General features: G+C 38.3%; 1 protein-coding gene across 1 annotated transcript in view; it reads left to right on the top strand.

The window, feature by feature from the left end:
* The window catches only part of TEX10 (testis expressed 10), a 54,233-nt gene that overhangs the window by 22,717 nt on the left and 8,978 nt on the right, over positions 1-22,538 (top strand). Inside the window, 2 exon segments of the mRNA XM_009885884.1 lie at positions 14,013-14,101; positions 15,300-15,433. Of these exon segments, the coding sequence (XP_009884186.1) occupies positions 14,013-14,101; positions 15,300-15,433 (223 nt within the window).

Genomic DNA, 22,538 nt, shown 5'->3' with positions numbered 1-22,538 from the left:
GTAAGGTTACAAGTTTTGATAAAAGTTGGAAAAGAGAGATTACTCTTGACTGAGCGTTGTTTTTCTTTGATAAGGCTGTTCCCACTTCATTGAGAGGATTCAGCATTAAAAACAGGAACTTGATCAGTTTTCTTTAGAAGCACATCTGAAAATAATGCAAGTCTTTGGAAAGACTGAAACATCTTTTATAGACAAAGTGAATGCAACAGTATTGAAAATACTTTCTCATGTACATAACCAACTTGAAAACTTGTTGTACAGGTTTTAAAGGGCTTATTAATGACACCTTTTTTCAGCTGTGACTTTTTTCTTATTGTCACAATCATACTTTTTTTAATCATAAAAACTTCGTCCTAGGATGCCTTAAAGAATGAGAGAACTGAGATGATGTCAGAAATGTTAGTGGCTATTGATGGGAATGTCCAAAAAAAAAACTAAAAAAAAACAAAACAAAACAAACAAAACTTTGTCAATGTAAGAATGCAAGATAGGGAGATAAGTTACAATTAACATTAAGTTCTCGACAACAGAAGTCTGATACATCTTTTTCCGTAGGAAAAGAAGTTGTCCAGTTAAGGAAACAGTAGTAGGTTTTCTAGACCTGAACTTTAGCTGGGTTTTATGAGCTTCACCACCTGTCATTGCACACAGGATACATGAACCAATTTTCCAGCTCTTATCAGAAAAGCCAAGCTGGATTATTGTGTCCAGTTTTGTGGCTTGCTTTTAGATGATGTGGACAAACTGGATTGAGTTTAAAGGAGCAGACAAAAAATGATGGTCTGTAAATTGTGATAATGGGGAATGACTGACAAATTGGCATTGTTAGGGAAATAAGGCTCAGAAGGAGGGGGAGCCATGTGTGTAAAAGGCCATTGAAAAAGAATGGGAGAACACAGTTTTAGCAGGATTAGAAATACAGACCTTAAATGTCAGAATGTTTTGTTTAAATGCTAGCAAAATTTTCTGAAAGCAGAGATATGTACACACATGCATACATAGCCTGTGTAGGAATGGCTTATAAATATACTTCACTGGAGATACTTAAAATCAGGTTGGACAAAAGTGTATCAAGGATGACAGAGGTAAAGCCTTGAAGGAAGCAGAGGGACTAAGTAACTTCTGGTAATCATTGACAGCTCTTGTGATGCTTGGAGTTAAACATGCAAGTTTTTGAAATGAATGGTACTACATCAAAATGTATATGACTTTACAGATCTGTGCCACAATCTGGTTCATGGGACATTTCCTGTAGTTAAAATATTGTGATAGTTTTGCATAGAGAAACTGATACTGATCGGTCTGTCAGAAGACATGAGTAAAACCGATGTTGTCAGTAGATGGCACTGTTTTTCTTCAGTACATTCATGTTCTATTTGGTGAGAGGGGAGGTTTTTATAAATTTCTTTTCTTCTAAGCCACCTGCTTATCTGTTATGCTTTAAATAGATTGCATTCAGTAGCGTCAGAGGCTCACTGCTGTATTTGTTAATTGTTTTCAATTTCTTTAAAAGCCTTTATTTCTGCGTCATTCTTGACTGGCAGAGCATGTGTGTGTTTACATGCATTTCAGAATGCACATACATACCCATGTATATTTGCCAGGGAGAAGCTACATTAAGGTGGATTTGATGAGAGTACATATGGATGATAATAAGACTTGCAGTTATTCCAGCAACAATCATTATAAACTCAAACTCATAGCTTTTTTGTGTGTGTAAACTATAAAAGTAGATAGTAAATGTATCCAGATGGCGTAAACCACAGCCCTGTGATGATATCAGGTGGTAACATTAACTTATAATTACTGCATGGTAACTTTTATAATTTTTTGTTGATTAGAAATGAATTCTGAAGACATTCAATAGTTTCCACTTCTTATTTTTGCAATGGTGAAATGAATAGCCAGGTGGTCTGTAGGAGCCCATTAAGTGAGCTGTGGTGGGCTCTGTGTGCTGAGAATAAAGATGATGACGGTATTTCCATACATAACGGGAAGGCTTCTGAGCCTGGGAGGGTGATTGTCTATACTGTTAAATAATTGGGATGGTTCCTGTCATGCTTTTGTTCTGTGTTCACTAAAGCTTTACCAGTTAGCACAGGCCAAGGATGGTTCTGAAAATAAAGCTGAAGTGCAGCCACCCTGTTTTGGATGCTGGTATGAACATAGTCAGATTTATGCTGATTGATCTCTGTGCCAAGGAACAGGCGTTGCTGCTGTTTGGGTCACTGGGACAGCTACAGCTGGTGAGTTTCAGGTGAAACTGAGGGACAGAAGGTGTTGTTTTGGCTTAATTTCCCTGCTGTTCTCCTCCAGTGCCTGCTTTGTGCCCACTGTGTGGGACCTGAGATGTAAGTAACTTCACTAAATCCAGTCAGGTAGGGTTTTGAGAGATGAAAATGTGCCGGGGTTTTAGGGTATAAATCTTTCTCCCTGCTCCTGTTCATACACAAACAGGTGAGGAAAGGTGTGGAGCAACATGAGTGAGCAATCTGTGACTTCAGACTGAGAGAAATGAGGGATAGTGGTTCCTTGGAAGGAGATGGGTTTTCTAAGTCAGCCTCTGATAACCTTAAATTTATGGAGACAAATGGAAAGGTGTGGGAAGTACTTTAGAAAGCTATTTCTAAAATAATATTTCTAGTATTTTAGAAAGTCTTTACATCGAATCTACTGGATGGATTTTTCTGTAGTCTTTAGGTGTTGCGTAGACTGATATATTGAGACAAACCATTCGTGTTGATGCAGTGTGCCACATTGCTAAAAGAATTAACTTCAATATTTATTTTTAATTCACGATTTATTGAAATAACTGGTAAATACTCAAATAGTAGTTCTCTGCTAATTAAAGGTGAATGGTTAAAGTCTTGGGTGGAAATGTGTAACATTTGGCATGAGCGGACCTTTGGTTTGAAATTCCAGTCTTAACTTCACCTCGACGGTGGAGTTGTGGTGATTCCTTGAGGATGTGGATATGGACAGGTAAACAATTCTGTCCAGAAAGTGAAGAAACATACTAATCGTTGATGGTCTATTTGGAATTAAGGTCCTAAATTATAGCAGTATTATAGGTAGAGCTGAAAAGAATTTTTGTTGTAATTGCTCTATGCCTACTTTCTACGTCTGCTAGTAGGGCAGATGGGCTACTTCAGAATGGTTTTTAAAGGACTAATGAGGCATATGCTTATTTTTTGAAGTCTGGCTTTGAGGCAAATCTTTTCGTCAAATATGGAAACATGTTAAATGTTTTAAACTCACCTTCTTGTATATGATAGATTGTCTTGTTTGTCTGACAAAAGGAAGGTCTGCTGTTTACAAACCAAAATCTGTACTATAACAGTTGCAGAGGAGCACCATTTGTCACCATTTGTTAGGCTCAATGTTTTGTTTGCCGCTTCTTAGTGACATTGTGGTGATTGAATGGCAGATACTCTTGCAAACAGATTTATCTTTTTTTTCCTTCTCTTTTCTATAAGGTAGGATACTTAAGGTGATTAGTATATAATCTGAGTACTTACTGTGATGTACTCTATGAAATATGGATTAAGAAATAAAGATTATGGGATTGTGATCAAATGTATAAACTAGGAAGCTAGATTCTTGACTTTGTGGGAAAAGTTCTCTGTCTCCTCTTAATGTAACTTGAGGTACAAATAAGGAAAACCTATTCAGTGTAATTACATAAGTGCAATTTCTTTATGTGGCTTTATTCAGCATAATTACATAAGTGCAATTTATTTATATGCCTTATTTATGCACAATAGTTATGATTTTTTTAGAAGTTTTTATCCATTGGAACAGTGTGTCTGGAAATTATTTCACTGTAATAGAGAATTGGACAGATAATATTTCACTGCCGAGATAAAAAACAATGGGAGTTAATTTATGGCATTTCTCTCTTGAAGTAGAGTGTCCATAAATGAGATTTCCAATGGCTTCAGCCATTTCTTATTCTTGTGGGGCTCTTTCCCTGCTGAGGTCTCGCAAAGAGTTGTTGTTTCTGTTGCTGTAGAAAAGGAGAAGGGTGAGGACCATATAAATAAAAGCTGAGTGCTCTCTCCCAGCGAGACATAAATTGTGTGGGAGTTCCTAGTCCTCACAGGTTTGAAATAACTCTGGGGGTAACTTGCATTCTGTTTGTCGTAACTGTAAATGGACTCTTTCCTTAAGAGGTAGTGGCTTTAAAATATTCGGTTGCTTTCCAGACAATAATGAGGGAGCTCAGCTGGTGTCTCATCAAGCAGCCAGGCATGCTTGTTGGTTCCTGCTAACCTCGGGAATCTGGTATTTAGAAAGAACTGGGATGGACGTTTTAATGTCTGTTTGGTGTAAGGTGTAAAATTCTGTATCTCCAAATATATTACCTGGACACGTTTTAGGGTCATAATAGAGTTTAAAGTTTTCTATAGATATTTCCTCTGTAAGTAAATAGTACTTTTACTTTATTTAGTTGTCCTAGTTATGCAATCTGCAATCTTTGCCAGTATAGTTTGAGGAGGTACAGTGAGAATGCAAAATGTAGCAACAAGGAGCCTATATACTATTTCATTAAAGTCTTACTGAATACATTATTGTAGACAAGAAAAAGAAAAACATTATATTCCCCAAAAGTATTTGCAAGCTGGAAAGGGTAGTGTAACCCATTATTGTGAATAACAACAGCGATAGAGCAATTGAATACAGTAATTCTCATACAAATGAAGTGCAGAAAGTTTTCAGAACAGTATTTTTTTTTAAAAAAAGGAAGACAAATATAATCAAAATTTTAGCAAAATAAGCTAAGTTCTTATTTAAAAAATAAAAAAAAACTGTCAAGTCATTACAGATGGTACAATGGAAAGTCAGCTCTATAGACCTTGGAGAATAAGTCAAAAAGCTTACATGTATAAGAACGTGTAATAATTATGAATGGCTTGCTAAGAAAAATGTAAGAATAGTAAGGTCTGTGTCACTGTGGAGTGTTTTTTCTGGCTGTATTTTCACACCCCTCAATTTAGAAACAAAAAATGAAGGAGGAAGGTATTAAAAAGGTAACAAAAATGCTTAAGGCAGTACTGAATATAAACTAAAAGCATGCTTTCAAAATGCTGGCATTTCTCTGACTGGGTGCCACTGAGGATGAAGGGTAAAAGACTGATCTGTTTTCCTTGCTGCAAGATCAGAAAGGATCCATAGATCTTGAGAATCAGATCCCAGGGTGGGTTAGGGTGCATTCCTTCATCCACATCTGGTCAGCGAATTTCCTTTTCCGTCCTCACTGTTACGTAAAGGTCTAGGACTTGAGAGGGGGAGAAGGCTAAGCTTGTCTTTAGAGACACGGCCCTCTAAATTTGTCCCCAGGTGGCTGGTTGTAGTTTGATATTCCTAACCGAGGGGAAAAGAATTATGTTGCTCCACTTGCGATTGCACCAGGCAGTAAATGCCGTTTGCTCATTAGTGAATGTTTCTTGTGATTTGTGCGCTTGTTTATAATGTGTAAGCAATTCTTTTCTTCAGACAACCTTTGCAACTAATGGAGCAAATGAGTAGCTGACAGGCTTACTTTTAACAATGCAGAGCTCAAATTGCTGTTTTCTTAAAATAGGGTTCATGTTTTTCCCCAAATCCCTGGTAATTCCTTGCAGATGTTTGTTGTATTTTGCCACATCTTCAAATGGAAACACTTGATCCTTCAAAAGAGATAATGAAAGTTAAAACAAAAACCTCACACTAACAAACCGTTGCCTACATATGGTAACCTGTTAGAGGAAAAGGAAGTCAAAAACACTTCGCTTGCTCTCAGAATTTATGTTCACGACCTATGCCGTCTGGAGCTAAGTTGGTGTGAATGATGAGATGGGTACAGGGTTGGAGAACTATTTACATTAATTTTTTTATTCTTTTATTTTTTTAAATTGAAATGTTTAATTTTTTAAAAAACTATTTCAACGTCAGTTTGTAGCAGTCTTGGTTTTCTGTCTCTTCAAGAACTGGTATGAAAACTGAGAGTGGTGGTGCTCATTAACAATGTAACATGAAACTGATTTGATGAAATTGATGCAGGAAGCTGAGTTTATACTTTATTGCAGTTGCAAGCAGTTGCATTTCAATTTGACAAATTATTTTTTATTAAAGCTAAACAGGAATAAACTATGCCAAAGCTGAGATAAATATTGGCACAGGGTTTTTTAGTGTCTTAAAAGAACATATTTTACAGTAGTGCAAGTACATGCCCACACTGGGGGAATATGTTTTGTATTTTTCTTCCATAAAAGTGTGATAATCCTAGTATGGTACTTGCATGTGGTTTTGCTCCTTCTAGTGTATATTATTGTTTATACACACACAGTTCCTGAGAATGAGAACATGGAAGTGTTTGGGATGTATTGTAACATGCTTGCCAAGCTCTCCAGAATAGCTAATTCCATAATTGTTCCATTGCCTCATATTTGACAGGTGTTTTTACATGTAAGCACCATTTGAAGTGGTGGTCAGACAGCGCTGCTACTAGTTACACAGCTGGGTCTCTGTATAAAACATTAGACATTCATAAAAATCCTGTGAGGAGGCTGGCTAGAGGACATCTGTCCAGTTTTGTCCTAGTGTGTTTTTATTCAGCAGAAAAGTGTTTCTGGGCTCAGACAGTGACCCCTAAGCAGTGTGCTGAAGAATTTGAATGGAGCCCTCTTAGCTCTAGAGAAGGATGCGGGAGTATCTCTGTGGAAGTCTCCTGCTCCTAATGGGTACTGATCAGTAGCTGAACAGTTTTGTTTTGATAGATAAACTCTCTGGGCTGACACTAGGCTCACTGTGTTGAGAGGTCAGAGATGGCACAGGTCATAAAAATAGGAAGCCGAAAGAAAAAGGAAACCTTTTCTTCACCCGCTTTCTGTTTATCAGGAAAGACTTTTTCTCAGCACAGTGCCTGGTTGTTCACAGTGAAAAGTTCACAAGTGGTTGGGGGTATTGTCCTACACATCTGTGGTCTTGGTTTGTGTAGGAACTCAGCCTTGTTTCATGCAGTGGAAACAACAACTTTATGATCCCTGGTTGCAGTGTGATTATTCTGGCTATTGTGGAAGAACAGCTTTACTCTGCTGCTTGTATTTCCAAGGCCTTAACTGAACTCCTGGATAGGCAAAGAGCTGCTTAGCTGTATCCTGATAAGCTGCAGAACAAGAGAATGTGACTCTGGAAGATGGTATGTCATCTTCAGACTGTAGGTAGATGAACTGGCTGAACAGCTTTGGCAAGAAAACAAAAAAAAAAATAGGTAGACTTGATTAGCTATGTGCTGCTATGCTAGGTACTTTGGTGTACTAAATAACATGAATGTTGTTAGTGGACGTTGTCATCTCTCTGGGTTGTTCCTGAATAGGCTGTACTACCCAGTGCCAGAACAGATCTTGTGAACCTCCAATGATGTCTGTCTTCCACTGTGTGAGCTGATCAGTTAGTTCTACCCACCATTTCCTACCTTTAAACCAATTATCTCTTGAGGTAGGACCTTTGTTCCTGTGCTGTGGCTGCTTAGTTTTCTGGAATTCTTTTTCCTAATTATTAGAGGGTCTTCCATGTTCACGTGCATCTACCTCTTAAGAAGATTTCTAAGAGATAAGGAAGGCAAAAATTATTTTTTTCAGAAACCATTCTGCCTGTTCCCAAGCACGACATCGGTATTCATGTGTCAGCTAATTTTAGCCATCATTATAGTGCGTATTAATTTGCCTAGTGCAGGCATTAAAGTTACAAACCTTATTTATGTACAACTCATTTTTAAAAACAAACAAACAAGCAAGCCTGAAAAACATCATCACGTTTGCTACTCCACAGCCTGTAGGTGTTGGGGAAGTTCTCTGATGGCAGGTTGCTCACAGCTGCTCGTAGTTCAGTTCATCCTTGCCTTCCCTTGGAGCTCCTTTGCATGGGGAATGCCATCTCATCCTGGTAATTCCCTTCTGTTTTGGTGGGTTCCATAATGTGCAGCTGCCTGAAGTTACAACGGGTCTTCTCGAAGAATCGTTCTGGGATGGGAACCAGCACAGTTTCTTCTCTGATGATCACAGATGGGCAGAGTTCCTATAGCTTCTGTCCTATAGCTTTATCTTGCCTGAGTGCCATTCTCATGCACTGATTGTCTGTTGGGTGTACAGAATCCTGGGAAATTTTCTGCTCCCGATGTGTTGAAAGGACAGTTTATTCTTAGTGTCTCAGTGGTTGAAGTACTTGCTGAGGATGCAGAAAATCTGGATTCACCGCCTTCATCTGAAGGGGAGGTTGACTTCCTATTTCCTAACACAGTGACTTAGTCATTGAACTATTTTGAGGAGGTGTACTTAATTTAATAATATATAAAGAAATTATATTAATTTTATTAAATTTTCACAGATTTGAGGCATGGAATGCAGTTAGTTTTTTTCCAGGAAATGAGTGAATCAGCTGGTGGCTGTGCCTATGAATATTTACGTGTTCTGCGTGGAACAGAAGTATCAGTGGAAGAAACAGAGAGGAAACTCCTTTTAGAATGATTTTATAACCTAGAATTAAAGAAACAATTGTGGGAGGCCTTAGTTTAAATCTGTGATCGATGGTTGATAAAATACATTTAAAAAGGGGATCGCCTACCACAGTCTAAGTTAAGTTAGGTTTCTCAGGCTGTTCTCTTGCAAATGTTGAAATAATTCTGTAAAGCTTCAGAAATACCCTGTGCTAGAATATTCTCTATTATGGCAGTGGAAGTGCTTTCCTGGAAGATGAAAGAATTGGATTTTATTTTCCTTGAACAGAAAACCCAGACCTTTGTTCTTCGACTTCTTGAGTTCTGTAACCCCCACATGTATGGACAAAAGGGTAATAGTATCAATGCCTCAGAAGAACTGTGAATCTTAAATTTGCTTTTCCTTGTTTTACTTCAAAAATACACTAAGACTGACCCCTCTTTTTTATTTTTTGAGAGTCATTGCAATTTTGTCTGTTTTATTACTAAACATAAACCCCCCCCACAAACCCAAGTTCTAAGCAAAAAATTTGCTGTGCTTGGTAGGTGCATTGCTGTCTGAGTTAGAGTTTGAGCAGTGTGTTTTACAGGGAGGCAAGTGGAGGGATAATTTCTAAAATTACTGCCGCAAGGTTCTACCAGAGACCTCTAAATTACCTAGACTCCTTATGACTACATGAGTCAAAACCAGCACCTTAAACCTGAACCAGAAATCAGTTGGTAGCTAGTTTAGGTCAGGAAACACAAAGATGATAATCTGTAGTTGAGAAATCGCCGCTGGCACACAAACTGCAATTGTTTTATTTTGCAACTGGGTGATGTAACCCAACCTGAAAATAACAACAGCGTGAACAAAAGTAGCACAGTCCTTCTGGAGTTAAAAGTTAGCAGCAAGTGATAAAAGGAATGCAATGCACAGTTGCTGTGACTGAGAAATATTTGCACTGCTAATGGCAAGAGAAGCAGTGATTTTTAAATTAATTAGATTCAGCTTTTCTTTTAATACTATTTGGAGTGCAGAGCAGGTTACCTAAAGGTGCAATTCTAAACCTCAGTAGAGAGGTTCTCATGGAGAGCAGGTAACCTTATGGAAATTGCAACACATAATTCATCATAGTTAATGTGGGTTTGGACTAGCTGACTGGAGGGGTCTCACTCATATCCAATTTGATAACAGGTTCCCATTGTCAGTAAAAATTTATTCAAAAAAGGGGGATTATAATATGATTATTACCTCTTCCACCGCTAAATCAGATTTTTTTTTTTTAGTTAAATGTCTAACACGTAGTTTACAGGCATCTTGAAAACATATTTTAAAAGTACACAGTTTTTGATTTTCCACGGTAGTGTTAATATATTAAACTAAGATATTTGAAATAATTTGTAATGTGTTTATAGTATACCAACATCTATTCTAGAATTAAATTTCTTTTGTTCTGTGTTCTTTATCTTATTTCTGTTTTCCTTTAATGCAAACCTCAAAATTGAGCAGCTTTAACTGCATTATAGTCCTTTGGGTTCTGAGGTGATTGAGGTATTGATAGCTGGTTAGACTTGTGTTTAAACGAACTTCTTTTGGGCTGTAATGCTGTTCTGCTTGTATTCGTAATATTAGAAGAAAATTGGTCTTGGTCTTAATTTGTTATATGTGAGATCCTTATCTAGTCTGTGATTACATGATCTCGTGTTATTTTTCTATCCTACATTGTGTGCTAAGCGCATCATGCTCACTGGAGGAGTGTTTACATAATGTTATGCTTTGTCCCTGTTGCTTCAGTAGAAGGCTGCATGTTTTCTCTATTGTATTATGTCCCACTTGGAAAACAAAGTGATTCCTCCCTGCCATGGGACTTTGCTGTGGTCAAGTATTTTCACAGCTGTAGGGGTTTGAGGAGGTGATATCTCTTCCAACTTCTGATATGAGGAACAGAGGCAAGGAAAAAGTGGAACATAAAAGTACCTGCTAACTTTAGGAATTCAGTGTAACTTTAGAAATTCAGCATGAAACATTTAGGAACTGATTTTTCAGAATATTTAGCATTTTCTATCTTAAAAAGCAAAGGATTGACTTCAATTTCAATGTAAGTGCAGGTGAAGCAGTAGGGATCAGGTAGGTCTATGTGCTGCTCTTTAAGACTTTTGAAGCTGTATTGCTCCACAGCTACTGCTGCCCTTTTAGTCTTTTACTCTTGAACTGCTGCAGGGCTAGTGATAACTAGCAGAAGGAAGGGAGGAAAGAAGCCTCCACTATGAATAATGTGAGGGTTTTTTATACCCTGAAAGAAAATTAATACCTCATCTGATGATACTTGGGGAAGTGTGTTACCACTGACTTCCTGTCCTCCGATTTTAAAAAGTATTTATCTAGCATCTCATAGAACCTCTGTGATACAGATAGGAGGGTGATCCAGTATAATGCCTAAAATCTATTTGTTTACCTGTGTATGTGAGTTAATCCTTTCTTCTACTTTTTTTAACCATCTCGTGCCTCATACGCGGTGCACGTTACAGATGATGCAGTAAATAAGGCAGGAATTGGTCAGGTTGTATTATCCTTTGCATAATCCTGATCGATCCATCCACCCATGATTTGAATGAGGCATAGACTTTTAACATTGAGGCTTCTTTTATGTCATTTTTTTAAAGTAAACTGCACCTAAATTTGGGGATCTTGATTTTTGTGTGTGTAGATGAGTCTCTTAAAACCATTTCGTAGCTCTGTCAAGGGTTTGTGCCTTATGTTGCCTCCATGTTCCTGAGACAGAACATCAGCCATTCTCTCCGCTTCCTCTTGCGTCTGCATCTGTGACAGTTAGCTCGGCATGCGGTTAGGATGCTTAAAATGCTTGTCTTGTTTTGTGAGTGTGCAGGTAGTCGAATGTGGGTAGAAAACCAAAACCGCTGCAGTGTTTGAAAAATTACCGGAGGTTTAGCAGCAAGCTTCAGAATGACTTTTCGTGTCCAGGGATCTTCTGAACCTGTTGCAGTTTGTGTTCGCTAGCCTGCAGTGAATCTGAGGGTTTTTGTTCAGTCTCATCTGGAGTTCATCTGAAATCCTTGCATCCACCGGTCCTATTATGAGGAACTTGACACATCTGTTAAATGTTGCACAGAAAAATATTTTTGTATTTTATTATTTTAAACTAGATTCTGTCTAGCTTTGTCATGCAAGTCCCTACTCCCTGAATTCAGGCTTATCACAAGTTTTCCCATGTTTTCTGTCTTCCTGCCCAAGATTTTTTTTATTATTATTTTCACATTTCCCCGGTTCTCTTTGCAGCTTGTTATGTGAGATATCTCTTCCAACCTCTTGCATTCCCACCATTTTGCTCAGTGATTGCATCAGAGTTTGAATTTCTCTGTCCAGTAAGTCCTAGATTCTCCTGAATCTCTCTTAGAATCATAGAACGGTTTAGGTTGGAAAGGACCTTGAAGATCATCGAGTTCCAACCCCCCTGCCATAGACAGGGACACCTCCCACTAGACCAGGTTGCCCAAGGCCACGTCCAGCCTGGCCTTGAACACCTCCAGGGATGGGGCCTCAACAACCTCTCTGGGCAACCTGTTCCAGTGCCTTACTACCCTTAAAGTGGAAAAACTTCTTCCTAATGTTTAATCTACACCTGCCGTCTTCTAGTTTATAGGCATTCCCCCTTGTCCTGTCACTACATGCCCTAAACTCTTCATGCTCCCCAGTGCTTATTTTGGTATAATGAGCGACCTCAAGTCTGACTCGTGGTCCCTCTGCATTGGATTCGGGCTGCTTCTTCAGCACAACGGGACACAGGCTTCGTTCTCTCTTCTGGTATATGGATCTAATACTTACGTGAATTTTCACCTTATGTAGAATCTCTGGGGAAATTGGTTGCAAGACCTCTTGCTGATTTAGTTGAGTATGTGTGAATTCTCTTTGATGCTGTAGTGAATTGGACTGGGACCTCCCTCGAAGGAGGGAAAAAGTTCTTCCTTCTCCTGGGAAGAGACTACAAACCAAGGGGTTTGTCTCGGGAGAACTCAATGTCGGCAGCCTTATGAATGGAGAGAGATTGGAGACTACAGATTAAGAAAAAGAAGCAGAGCACCAGGCCTCTGAGGAGGACTGAAGGCCGCCTAGAAACTAGAAGGGACCACGCATTGCTATCTGTACCATAAAGTCACCTGAAATATGCCTGGAAATAAGGATTTGCCATTAAAAATAGAATGTGAAATGGGAGCGCTTTATTTAATAAAGCCTTTCTTTGTTCTCTCTCACCTAGAAATTAATTATCTTACATGGTGGTCTGATTAAATCCTGAATTTTTTCTTTAATTTAAAGAAATTCTGAAATTCCTTTTGTTATTTTCTTTCTTTTTGAGTAGCTTCAGACATGCATATTCTAGCTGTCATTTTTGTGGATGCTGAAATATTGTGGATGGATTTTCATGGGCGGGGACAAAGTGTATATTCCTGGCACAAAGGTATGCCAAACTTGATATTTTTGCTCCCAGAACATGGAGCTGTAAAAAAAAATTCTGAAAAACAAGCTTTCCAGAATTTTGTTACCTGTAAGCTAAGCCATTTTGGCTGTTAGCAGAGAGAACTTAGGAAAAAGGTTATTTGAGTCTTGGCTTGGAAAATTACATCCAGCAGCTCTGAAATTTCACAAGATCATAAGAGCAGAAAGCAGCAATCTCTTAAAGCAAAGATCCGTAGTCTGCAGCGCAAGCGGCAAGAGCAGCATGCAAGTAAATTTGACTAATATACATTTTGCACGATGTGAAGTAGGTCTGAGCGACAGCCTTTTGAGGAAAGCATGCGAGATGTACTTGTTCCCAGCTCCTGGCTTTCTCCTGGTTCTACACCGACACACGGGTAAGACACTACTGTTAGGTGGTCAGTAGTGTCTGCTTGCTTTGAGGTTCCACCGGCTCATATGGCTTCTCATTTGAGAAACGAAAGTGGGCTGGTGCTCTTACAAATTGTCCCTAAAAAGGGAAGTGTCGGGCAGCTTTCATAACGGGTTTGCTCCTGTCTTTGCATATTGTTCCTTTTTGTGTTCTAAATCTCAAAGCAGATTTTAAATTTAGTTCTGTGTTTAATAGCTTTAGCTACTCTAAAATAGATGCTGAGACTGCTTTTAAATGGGATCTGTTGTTCACGTAAAGAGCTGTATTAAAAGCAGCGGACATAATGAAAAATACAGCCCAGCTTTGTAATATAATGACTTTTACCAAATAAGGGAAATAAAACTAATTTAATTTACTGTGTGTTGCCTATCGTGGCTATATTAAAGGTTATACCAGTATTTATGAAAAGTTGCTATCTCAGTAATTTAATCAACAACCTAAGCCCATGTAGGGGTACAAAGTTCAATATTATTTGTCTTGAAAAGAGCGAGTTCTGGTTTTGTAGCTATTTAAAATGCTATTCTAACAACAGCAGTTAGAAACAGGAATGCTAAAATTAACACTTTAGTCATGCTAATTGATTGTATTTTGCAGGTAGGTTGTGAATTCTTAATTACATGTTTTTTTAATCTCCTATTGGTTTTGTGTAGATCATCCTTTGCAGGCTGGAAGTGCCAAGTGCAGGATAATTCAGTGAATGATGTGGACTATTTCAGCTTCTTGTTTTCAACCCTTATAGGTAATCTATGTGAATGTCATAATTCAGAATTAAAAAAATGAAATCTGTTTTGATAGTCAATGGCTATATTTAATTTAGAATAAATGGTGTAGTACTTCCTGAAAGTGATTCTAATCTTGTTACGTATTTTTGATACAAGATACCCTTTTTTCTCTTGATCTGATTTTTGACACCCTATTGTTACACTTTCCCATTTGGACTGAATATTTGCATGCTCTTTCTTCATTCTAGCAACTTTCTTTGGAAAGTATGAGGAAAACCTAAATTCAGCATATGACGTGAACAAGAATTTTTTCTAGATTTAAGTAAATGCCTTTTATTGGCTTGTAACAGTATAAATGAGTGCCTCTGGGATTTCCTGTGGACATGCTTACGCTATTAAAAACATTCCATCAGAATAAAGTAATCAACTACATTGAAATGAGCTGCCCAAGGTCAGCATGTGAGCAGAATTACTTCTGCTACTATATTCTTACTCAGATATAAAAATAGTTGTGTTCTGTGGTGATGCAACTCTGAGAAATTACAGTGGTTAAAACGGCGTAATATTACTGAGAAATATCTTCCACTAACTTGTTGCGTGGTAAAAAAGGTGTCTTTTCTTCATCACCTCAGTCATTCATAATGTTCAACTATTTTGCTTTCAAAAATGACTTTTTTTTCCAGTGAAGAGAGAGCTGTTCTCATAACTCAGAAAATGAAAGCAAACCCCAAGTGACTGTTTTGGAGCAGTAGTCCTGTTTTAGTAAAACATCTAATACCTGGCTAAAAATAATGATCCAAATGATTTTTTGGGGTTTTTTTTTGTTTTAACCCTGAGGTTATCTCAGAAGGTTACTGAGTTACTGTGAACACATGGTGAACTGTCTTGCATTATACCTGTTTTTTTGAAATTATTTTTTAAAGATAAATATGTTGAAAATAGCAGGAATAACATTGGTCTCTTACAGGTTTTTTTTTAAATACTATATCATAATTTAAATGGGTACGCCATTGATTTTTCAAATATTTTCATTTTCTTTCCGAAGTCAGAATTTGTATTTTGATATACTTAATTTAAAATACAAAGCAAGAGCTTTTAACAAAAAAAAAGTTACACAGACATAATTTAAAAGACAATTTTTGTCAATGATGCTGTTGAAGTAGAACAGTGCTTGGCTTGTTTCATGACACTGTTGTGCTGCTTCTTTTTCTCTAGGGTTTTCAAGAGAGGAGCTGACTGATCTCCAGGGCATTAGAGGAAAACCACACATTAGCCAGACACAGCTTTCACCTGTCCGACTCTACCTAACTGATCTGGACCAGTTTTTACACCACTGGGCTGTGACAGAGGTAATACATCAACACTAATTCTAAATGACAGCATACAAACTCCGAGTACTCTCCATCCCTTTTCTGCAGATGCCTAAATCTTGTTGTGAGTTGAGTTGAAAAAAGAATGAAAAATGTAATAGCTGTTGAACAGCCAATGTTTTTCTGTAGCCGTTAGCTAATATTTTGAAGGAAGCTGCTTTAAAAGGTGAGTATTCAGACATGTAGTATGCAAAACAATACTACTGGAAAAAATGGGTAGAAACCTTGGTGGAAAAATCTTAAACACTAGTAAGATTAGGACCAGCAATGGTTTTGGCTTTCAAAAATAAATCAGTTGTAAAAATAATAATTATGAAGAGTTTTCTTTGAGAGTAAACTGTTAATTATAAAGCACTTGCATTAAATGAGATTTTAACTTGGTAGTAATATTAAGTTGGCATTGGTGGTTATTGAGAATAAATTCTGATGCTTATTTAATCAAAATTTACTGGGATTAGAAACTTCGCTGTGAATTCAGTTCCTGCTTGTAAGATCCTAAGTACTGAAAGCTTGATTTTATTGCTGGTTGTAAAGGGATCTGAGCCACCAGATTTTGTTCAGAACAGGTACATATTAGTCTTCATTCTGGCTCAACTCTTTTTATTGCTTAGCCCACCATAAACCACTTTAAGGTGGGAAATCATGTTTTAATGACATGCCAATTTGACAGTATTTTTGAAATCTCTGTCATGAATACAGAAAGAGTGTAACAGAAATTTTTAGTTGTATGGTTTATTCTGGGGTTTTGTGGCAGTGTGTTTGGTTCAGGAAAGCAGTATAATAGATTTTCTCTTCTAATTCATAAACTTTAAGCCATAATCTAATGAAACTAATGATAGTCCAAGACATACATTGCATATGTGCTATTAGGCATTGAAAAGTCTTTTAAGGAAAGTTGTTATTTGGTACCATGACTGACACACATGTTCAGACGGCCTGCCTGCAGTCAGTTGGCCTGTAAAGGAGCTAAACTTTCTAATTTGTTTTGCTTTGTCTCTTCTGGGCAGTAATGAAGTGTTTTCTCACCAAAACTCCTTTCTCCAGTATTGAAAGGCTAGAATGCTTTCTCTCCCTGTCCTGTATAGAACTTTTCCTCTGTGAATGCACCAGAGGGATTACTTGTTTCACAAAGAGACAGCAGAATCTGAAGGATTTATATGTACTTTACCTGCTTCTGAAAATGTCACCTCTCCTGTATTCCCCTTCCTCTTTTTGCTTCTCTTCCCCCAGTCTATCAAAGTTGGTTGAGAAACCACACAATATGACTTTTTTCCACTTAGGGACAGTGAAGTAGTTTAGTTGTAGATAGCTTGTGCTTTTGATTCCTGGTTGCGAGTTTGATTTATTTCTACAACAATCTTTTCAGTGTTTTGGTGCCATCAAGGAGACTCAGTATGTTCAGAAACTTGAGACTTGCTTTTGTTAATGTGAATAAAAAAGATTTGGAGGCTGGACCATTTGAAAAAAAAAAAAAAATTAAAAAAATCCTGATTTCAGAAAAACCTTTCGGTTCAAGATTTGCCAAAAGCTGCAAATGAATACTTTCTGTAGAGCAAGTAGTTTCCACCAGGTATTGAACAAGCAGCTCTATTCTCAAAAGAAAGTACACCAAACAGCAACAAGCCCCACAAAAACCCAGAGCTGCAGCTTCTGGGGAGAAGAAAACAGCCAACAAATCATGAGGCACTTCTAGGATGTCTCGAAAGACAGTATGATATGATGGCTCTATGTGCACTGAGTTTGAGAGAGATAGGTTTAGAGACCACTTTCTTCCAAGCGGACATAATTCAAGGTGTGACACAATTTTCAAATAAAAATATTTTTATCTGAGACAAAGTTATTTAGATAAAAGTAGTGCTATAGGAATTAATAAAACCCATCTTGAATGAGTCACTCTTTTGGTGGAGCTGAGCAGAGCGGCACAGCTTCTGAATGCTGACACTTTCATGCTTTCCCTTGCTGAATAAGGAAGTTTATGGTGATGCTGTAATGTTATGCAAAATATTTGTAGTAATTAAAAATACCTAGTAAGTGAGAACAGCCCTCCATTGGCTGAAGAGCAGACAGCATTCAGGCCTCAACTGTATGTTGTGAATTGTTCATTTAAAAGAAAATAAATAAGGAACTGATGGAATTAGGATTCGACAGCCTCGTTTCCTATGAATAAATGAGACTAGTGATCAGATTATTATTACTCCATCCATCCTCTTCTTTCTTCTCTTCCACCACTAGTTTTGTCTAAACCATTGGCTAGTTTTCGACTCTCCGCTAAAAGAGTAAAGTTGCAATTACTAGTTGCCTGTCAGTTTTATGAAAACAAGGAGGTGGAAGAGAAGAAACTCCAGATTAGCACAAGGCAGTTTCTAACTCGGTTTCTGCGTCCTGCTTGGCAGCGGGCGGTTGGACAGCCTGCACGTGCATCACTCTGGACCAGGCTCAGCACGTGCCATCGCTTGGCCTGCGGGGAGTGTCGGGGCGTTGTGAGGCAGGAGCAGCTGGGGTTACAGTGCTGAAGATGTGGAAAGGCAAGGGGGTGAAGGGTCCCAGGGGTGAACCTGTAGGAGGACATGGCTTGTTGGCTTTATTCCTTGCTGCTCAACTTTGTTTTCAAATCCAGAGGAAGGCAGTCCCAGCTTTCTGACGCTAGCTCGCTGTACTGCGCAGTGAGTGGTATGTATTTCTAATGGTAATGAACTGTAAGAGGGAATTTAATGTATATTATATGCATGTCAGAGATGTGGAAGAAAAGGTGTGCCTCTGGCGAAAGAGCACATTGTGTAAAGGAAAAGAATAACTAGCGGCATTTTCCACTGGCAGTCTGGACTTTTGGAGTGTTAATATGACCAGTGCACTTGGTAGCATGTGGCTAACCGTAATTGGTGAAAAGGCTAAACAAACACACTCCTGATAGGAATTAATGCTTTTAAGTAATTTATAACAAAACTGTTTTGAGATGGATACTGTTTGTAACTTTTTTTTTTTTTGTCTAGAAGCATGGTAATTGGTATATTGGAAATCTGAAGCCATATTCTTTTTTGTGCAAGCTTTTAGGTAATGGTGGTTTTCACTTAAGGAGCAATGCTTAAGAAAACTGTCCCTTAAAATGCCTTTTTGCATAGCTGTAAAGGTTAATCTTCATATTTTGTCTAAAAGATGTGTTAAATTTGGAAACTGTGGTTTCTGGAGCAACTCCTACTTAAAATGACTTCTGCCTTATTAAAGCCAATTATTTAAAATCATACCCCCGTAGCTGAAATAGATGGGGCTCCAGAATAAATGGTTGCAGCCTTAGGGAAGAGGTTCAGTCTTCGTTCATTTTAACTGTGCCCATAGTGCTTGTCGGTAATATTGTTCACTCCCCTGTAATTGAATTGCTCTGCCAGTATCAAATGAAATAGCGCCAGCAGGACTGAACAGTTTAACAAGGTAACCATGTATACATGATAATTTCTGTTGTAATATTTGGTGTTTGACACTTGAATGTTTTGGAGGGGGAAAGCAAGCGATAATTCAGAAGCTCTGCTCAAAGTCAAGATTCTAGACTTACATTGAGCACATAACTGACTTGAAACAAAATGCTCAACGAAATGTTTAAAATGTTTAAGAGCAAACACTAGGGAAGGTCAGCTACTTTTAAAAGCAGTCTTGAATTCAAAAACCTTGGGATGCATACAATTTAATACACTAATGTGTGTCAAAACAGGAGATGTCTCATAAGTGAAATAGAATTGGGAAGGCTGTATCTGCACTGATATACTATGGAAAATTACGACGTATCATTAAAGATTGCATGTAAATTAGAAGTCCCACAAGGATGTTTGTCTTGAGAGGTAAATAGTGGTGTTGCAGTGCTGAAGCTTAGCTTTAAGCACATTAACAGTTAAAAAAAACCTCTAAAGGTTTTCAATGAAGATTTTGATTTTAAGTCCCTGTAAGATTTCAACTTGTGGTCTTTATGGAGATTTCCAGGTTAAAGTTACATTGGGGAGAAAAAGCTGCTGAGGGTAAATGGTATCCCTTCTGAACTAGAAATAGGCTAGAATTTTTACACTCTTTAAGGAGGATAAAAAACCCTCTGTTTAAGCCCATTAATGTTTTGTAAAGCTACATTGAGTCAAAGTTTAAGATTAGTTTAGAAATTAAAACAATGGGGTTTTTTTCTTGAAAAGTAATGCAAATTCCAAAGAAACAAAAGAGGAATATAAATAAATGTAATGTCTCCTGAAATGAATAAAGCTCTCTTTCACAGGTCTCTTCCATAATTTTCTTAAGATAGAAAACTTAAAAAACCAAACAAACAAAAACCAAAAAACAAAGAACAAAAAAACCCCACCAAACAACCCACCAAAAAAAAAAAACCTGAAAAAACCCCAATAAAATCCAAATACCAAAACACAACCCCCCCAAAAATGTAACTTGATTTTTCAGGCCAGTGCTCCATTGTGCCTGTGTCACATACTTCTGGTGTATCTTGTGACGTTGCATAGCCGGGAGCTCATGTGTCACTGCATATAACTAATGTGAACTAACATCTCCACAGTTACTGTACATTTTGCTATAAATTCGTATCCTGGTTTGTGATACCTGAACTAAATGTGCTTAAACAGGCAGGATTTGTGGGCCAAGAGCTAATTGTGTACAGTTTTTGGTCTTCAAGTCTTTTTGTTTGGGAAGTGGGTAGGCAGATGATTTTGGAGACGTACATCAGATGTTCCTTTGACCTTCCTGCACGTGGTCTGACAGGGAGGCATCCACGAGCAGGAGGAATTGGCCGTGGTGACTTTTTATGGCTGTGAGAAAGCTGCAAAGCTGTGAAAGAAGGGCTTATTATGGCTGGAAGAAGATGAAACAAAAGCTCCTTGGGTAGCAAAGTTATTTCGTGGTGTCCTTTCTTCGTGTTTTGTTAGTAAGATGGCTCTAAGAACCAGACCTGTGCTGTTTTTCAGGTGCAGCTTCGTCTACTTTTGGATAGCATATGAGCTGTTGAGCATAAAACCGGATTTTGCTCACAGAAGAATAATATTTTCAGAAATGCCTGTCACTTAGTGAGACAGTAGGACTGTCTCTAGCCCATAGTTCTCTGCCTCCCGGCACCAAATCTTGCTGGTACCCAGATTTAAACATGTGATTAAATTGTTGCACAGGAGGTGAGCAGTGGTGGTTGTCACCCGTGTGTTTGTGTCCAGTGGCAAATAAAGGTAACTTCACTTGGTTTAGTTGACTCTTAATATAGGTTTGATGTCAGACTGCGTGCCACAGCCAAGGAGTCTGCAGATAGGCAATCACCACAGTTCAGCAGATGCAAGATGAGCCTGTGTGCTACAGTTCTGTGTGCTCCAGTTTCCAAGGCAGCAATTGGACATTAACTGTGTTTCACAATCCTTTTAAGTCTTTGGAAATATGTACTCTATCAAGATGCGGGACACAATACATGTTCTAAAGCATTTGTGAGTCTTAAACAAGTTTCTGTATTCCTGTTTTCTACTCTGAATGTAAAATTAGACCCATAGCGAGGTTTTCTCCCCTGTTGCCCACCTATGTAATATTCCCCTGCAGACTCCTTTTTGGCTTTCTGTTTTTTTAACCTAGGTTTTGTTTTGTTTTATTGTGATTTTGTGGGGGTTTCAGATGTGGGTTTTTTGTGTTGTTTTTTCCTTTTTTTTTTTTTTCTGGAGTCACTGAATCAGGAATACCTTTCACATCCGCCCCTGTGAGCTTAGCCAAGGCAGATGAACAAAGATCTCTTGTTGTACGCAGCTTTCTCAACAACTCAGGGCACTGTTAATATTGCCCTGTCAAATCAATTTATTTCAGAAAGAGAAGCAGCACCTGTCAAGGGAGTACACTGTCTGATAAGCTAGGGTGCTTCGGGGGAGGCTGGCCAAGCTTCATTGCCTGCCCCATCACCTGAAAACTTCTCGTTTTCTTCGCTCTGCAGTAGCATGTTACACTGGATAGAGTCCTGCTTGAAACAGTCATTTCACAAGGGCTGGGGAATTGGCTGCAGAACAGCCTGTAAAATTTTAGTTACCCATGTTTGAGGTGGATGTCGATGTGAATTGGAAAATATATTTTAAAGTTCACGTTAGGCTATAGGGTCTGGTGTGTGCCAACTTTCTTTTTGAATAAAATCACTTCTCTTGGAGTCTGAACTGTCTTTGGTCTGACTCCACACAGTGGCTCGCTAAAATACTTGATCCATTATCTTTCCTCCTTGCTTTGTTCCTCTGTGCTCATGCTTGCGTGTGTCTTCAGAGGAAGGTGAGTGTTTTTCTTTGAAAAAGAGTACTTTGGAGCATAATTAAGCTTGAAATAATATGTAGATTTTCCCCGGAGAGTTACTGATAAATTACTTCCCTTGAGGCTTTTTGAGTCAGGATTCTTTCACTTTATGGGAAACATTGAGTGATTTAGGGAGTAGAACCAGTTAAATAATGAATGAGACAGTGCTCTTGGTTCATCATTTGTGTGTGTTCCTGTTGTCGTGAGGGCTCAGATTGAGACTGGGTTTCCTCAGGTCCTCTCAACTCTGCCTTTTGGAGTTGAGAGCATCTTACAGATAAGCAATATTAAACTGATGGACTCCTCCAATTGTACATCAGAGCTATGAAAAGCCTGTTTCAGATTGGATTAAGAATCAGTCAGGTTGGCTGTCAGCAGCAAAAACGCTTTCAACTCATCCAGTTGAAGAGTAGAGTAAAATACTCCATGGTGTCAGGATCTCTGAAACGCCCAGGGGGTGCTCCTGGGCTGCCTTCCCAGCCTTTTTTTGTTTGTTTGTTTTTCCCATTTTAGCTGGCTCCTGTTGGAGTATGTCTTCAGCGTGGCAGGCAAGGAGGCCTGCGTAGTAACGATTTTTGGAAGCACTAGTAGGGAACCTACTGTTGCGTGGCTCATGAGTATGATGGGTAGTTGGACTTGTCTAATCAATAAGGTTTGGTTTGAAAAACTGCCAGTGGATTACAGAGCCTGTAGTATTTGCTGCATAATGCTAACAGATAATCCTCCTATTTAAGAGAATGCTTTTCTTTGGCTTAATTTATTCAAGTGGACATTCAAACGAAATTAGAAGGGGGGGGGGGGG

Source organism: Charadrius vociferus, unplaced genomic scaffold (genome assembly GCF_000708025.1).
Source record: "Charadrius vociferus isolate BGI_N301 unplaced genomic scaffold, ASM70802v2 scaffold195, whole genome shotgun sequence".
Lineage (NCBI taxonomy): Eukaryota > Metazoa > Chordata > Aves > Charadriiformes > Charadriidae > Charadrius > Charadrius vociferus.
The sequence above is the reverse complement of the archived record's forward strand: the minus strand, read 5'-3'. Positions and strand labels throughout refer to the sequence as shown.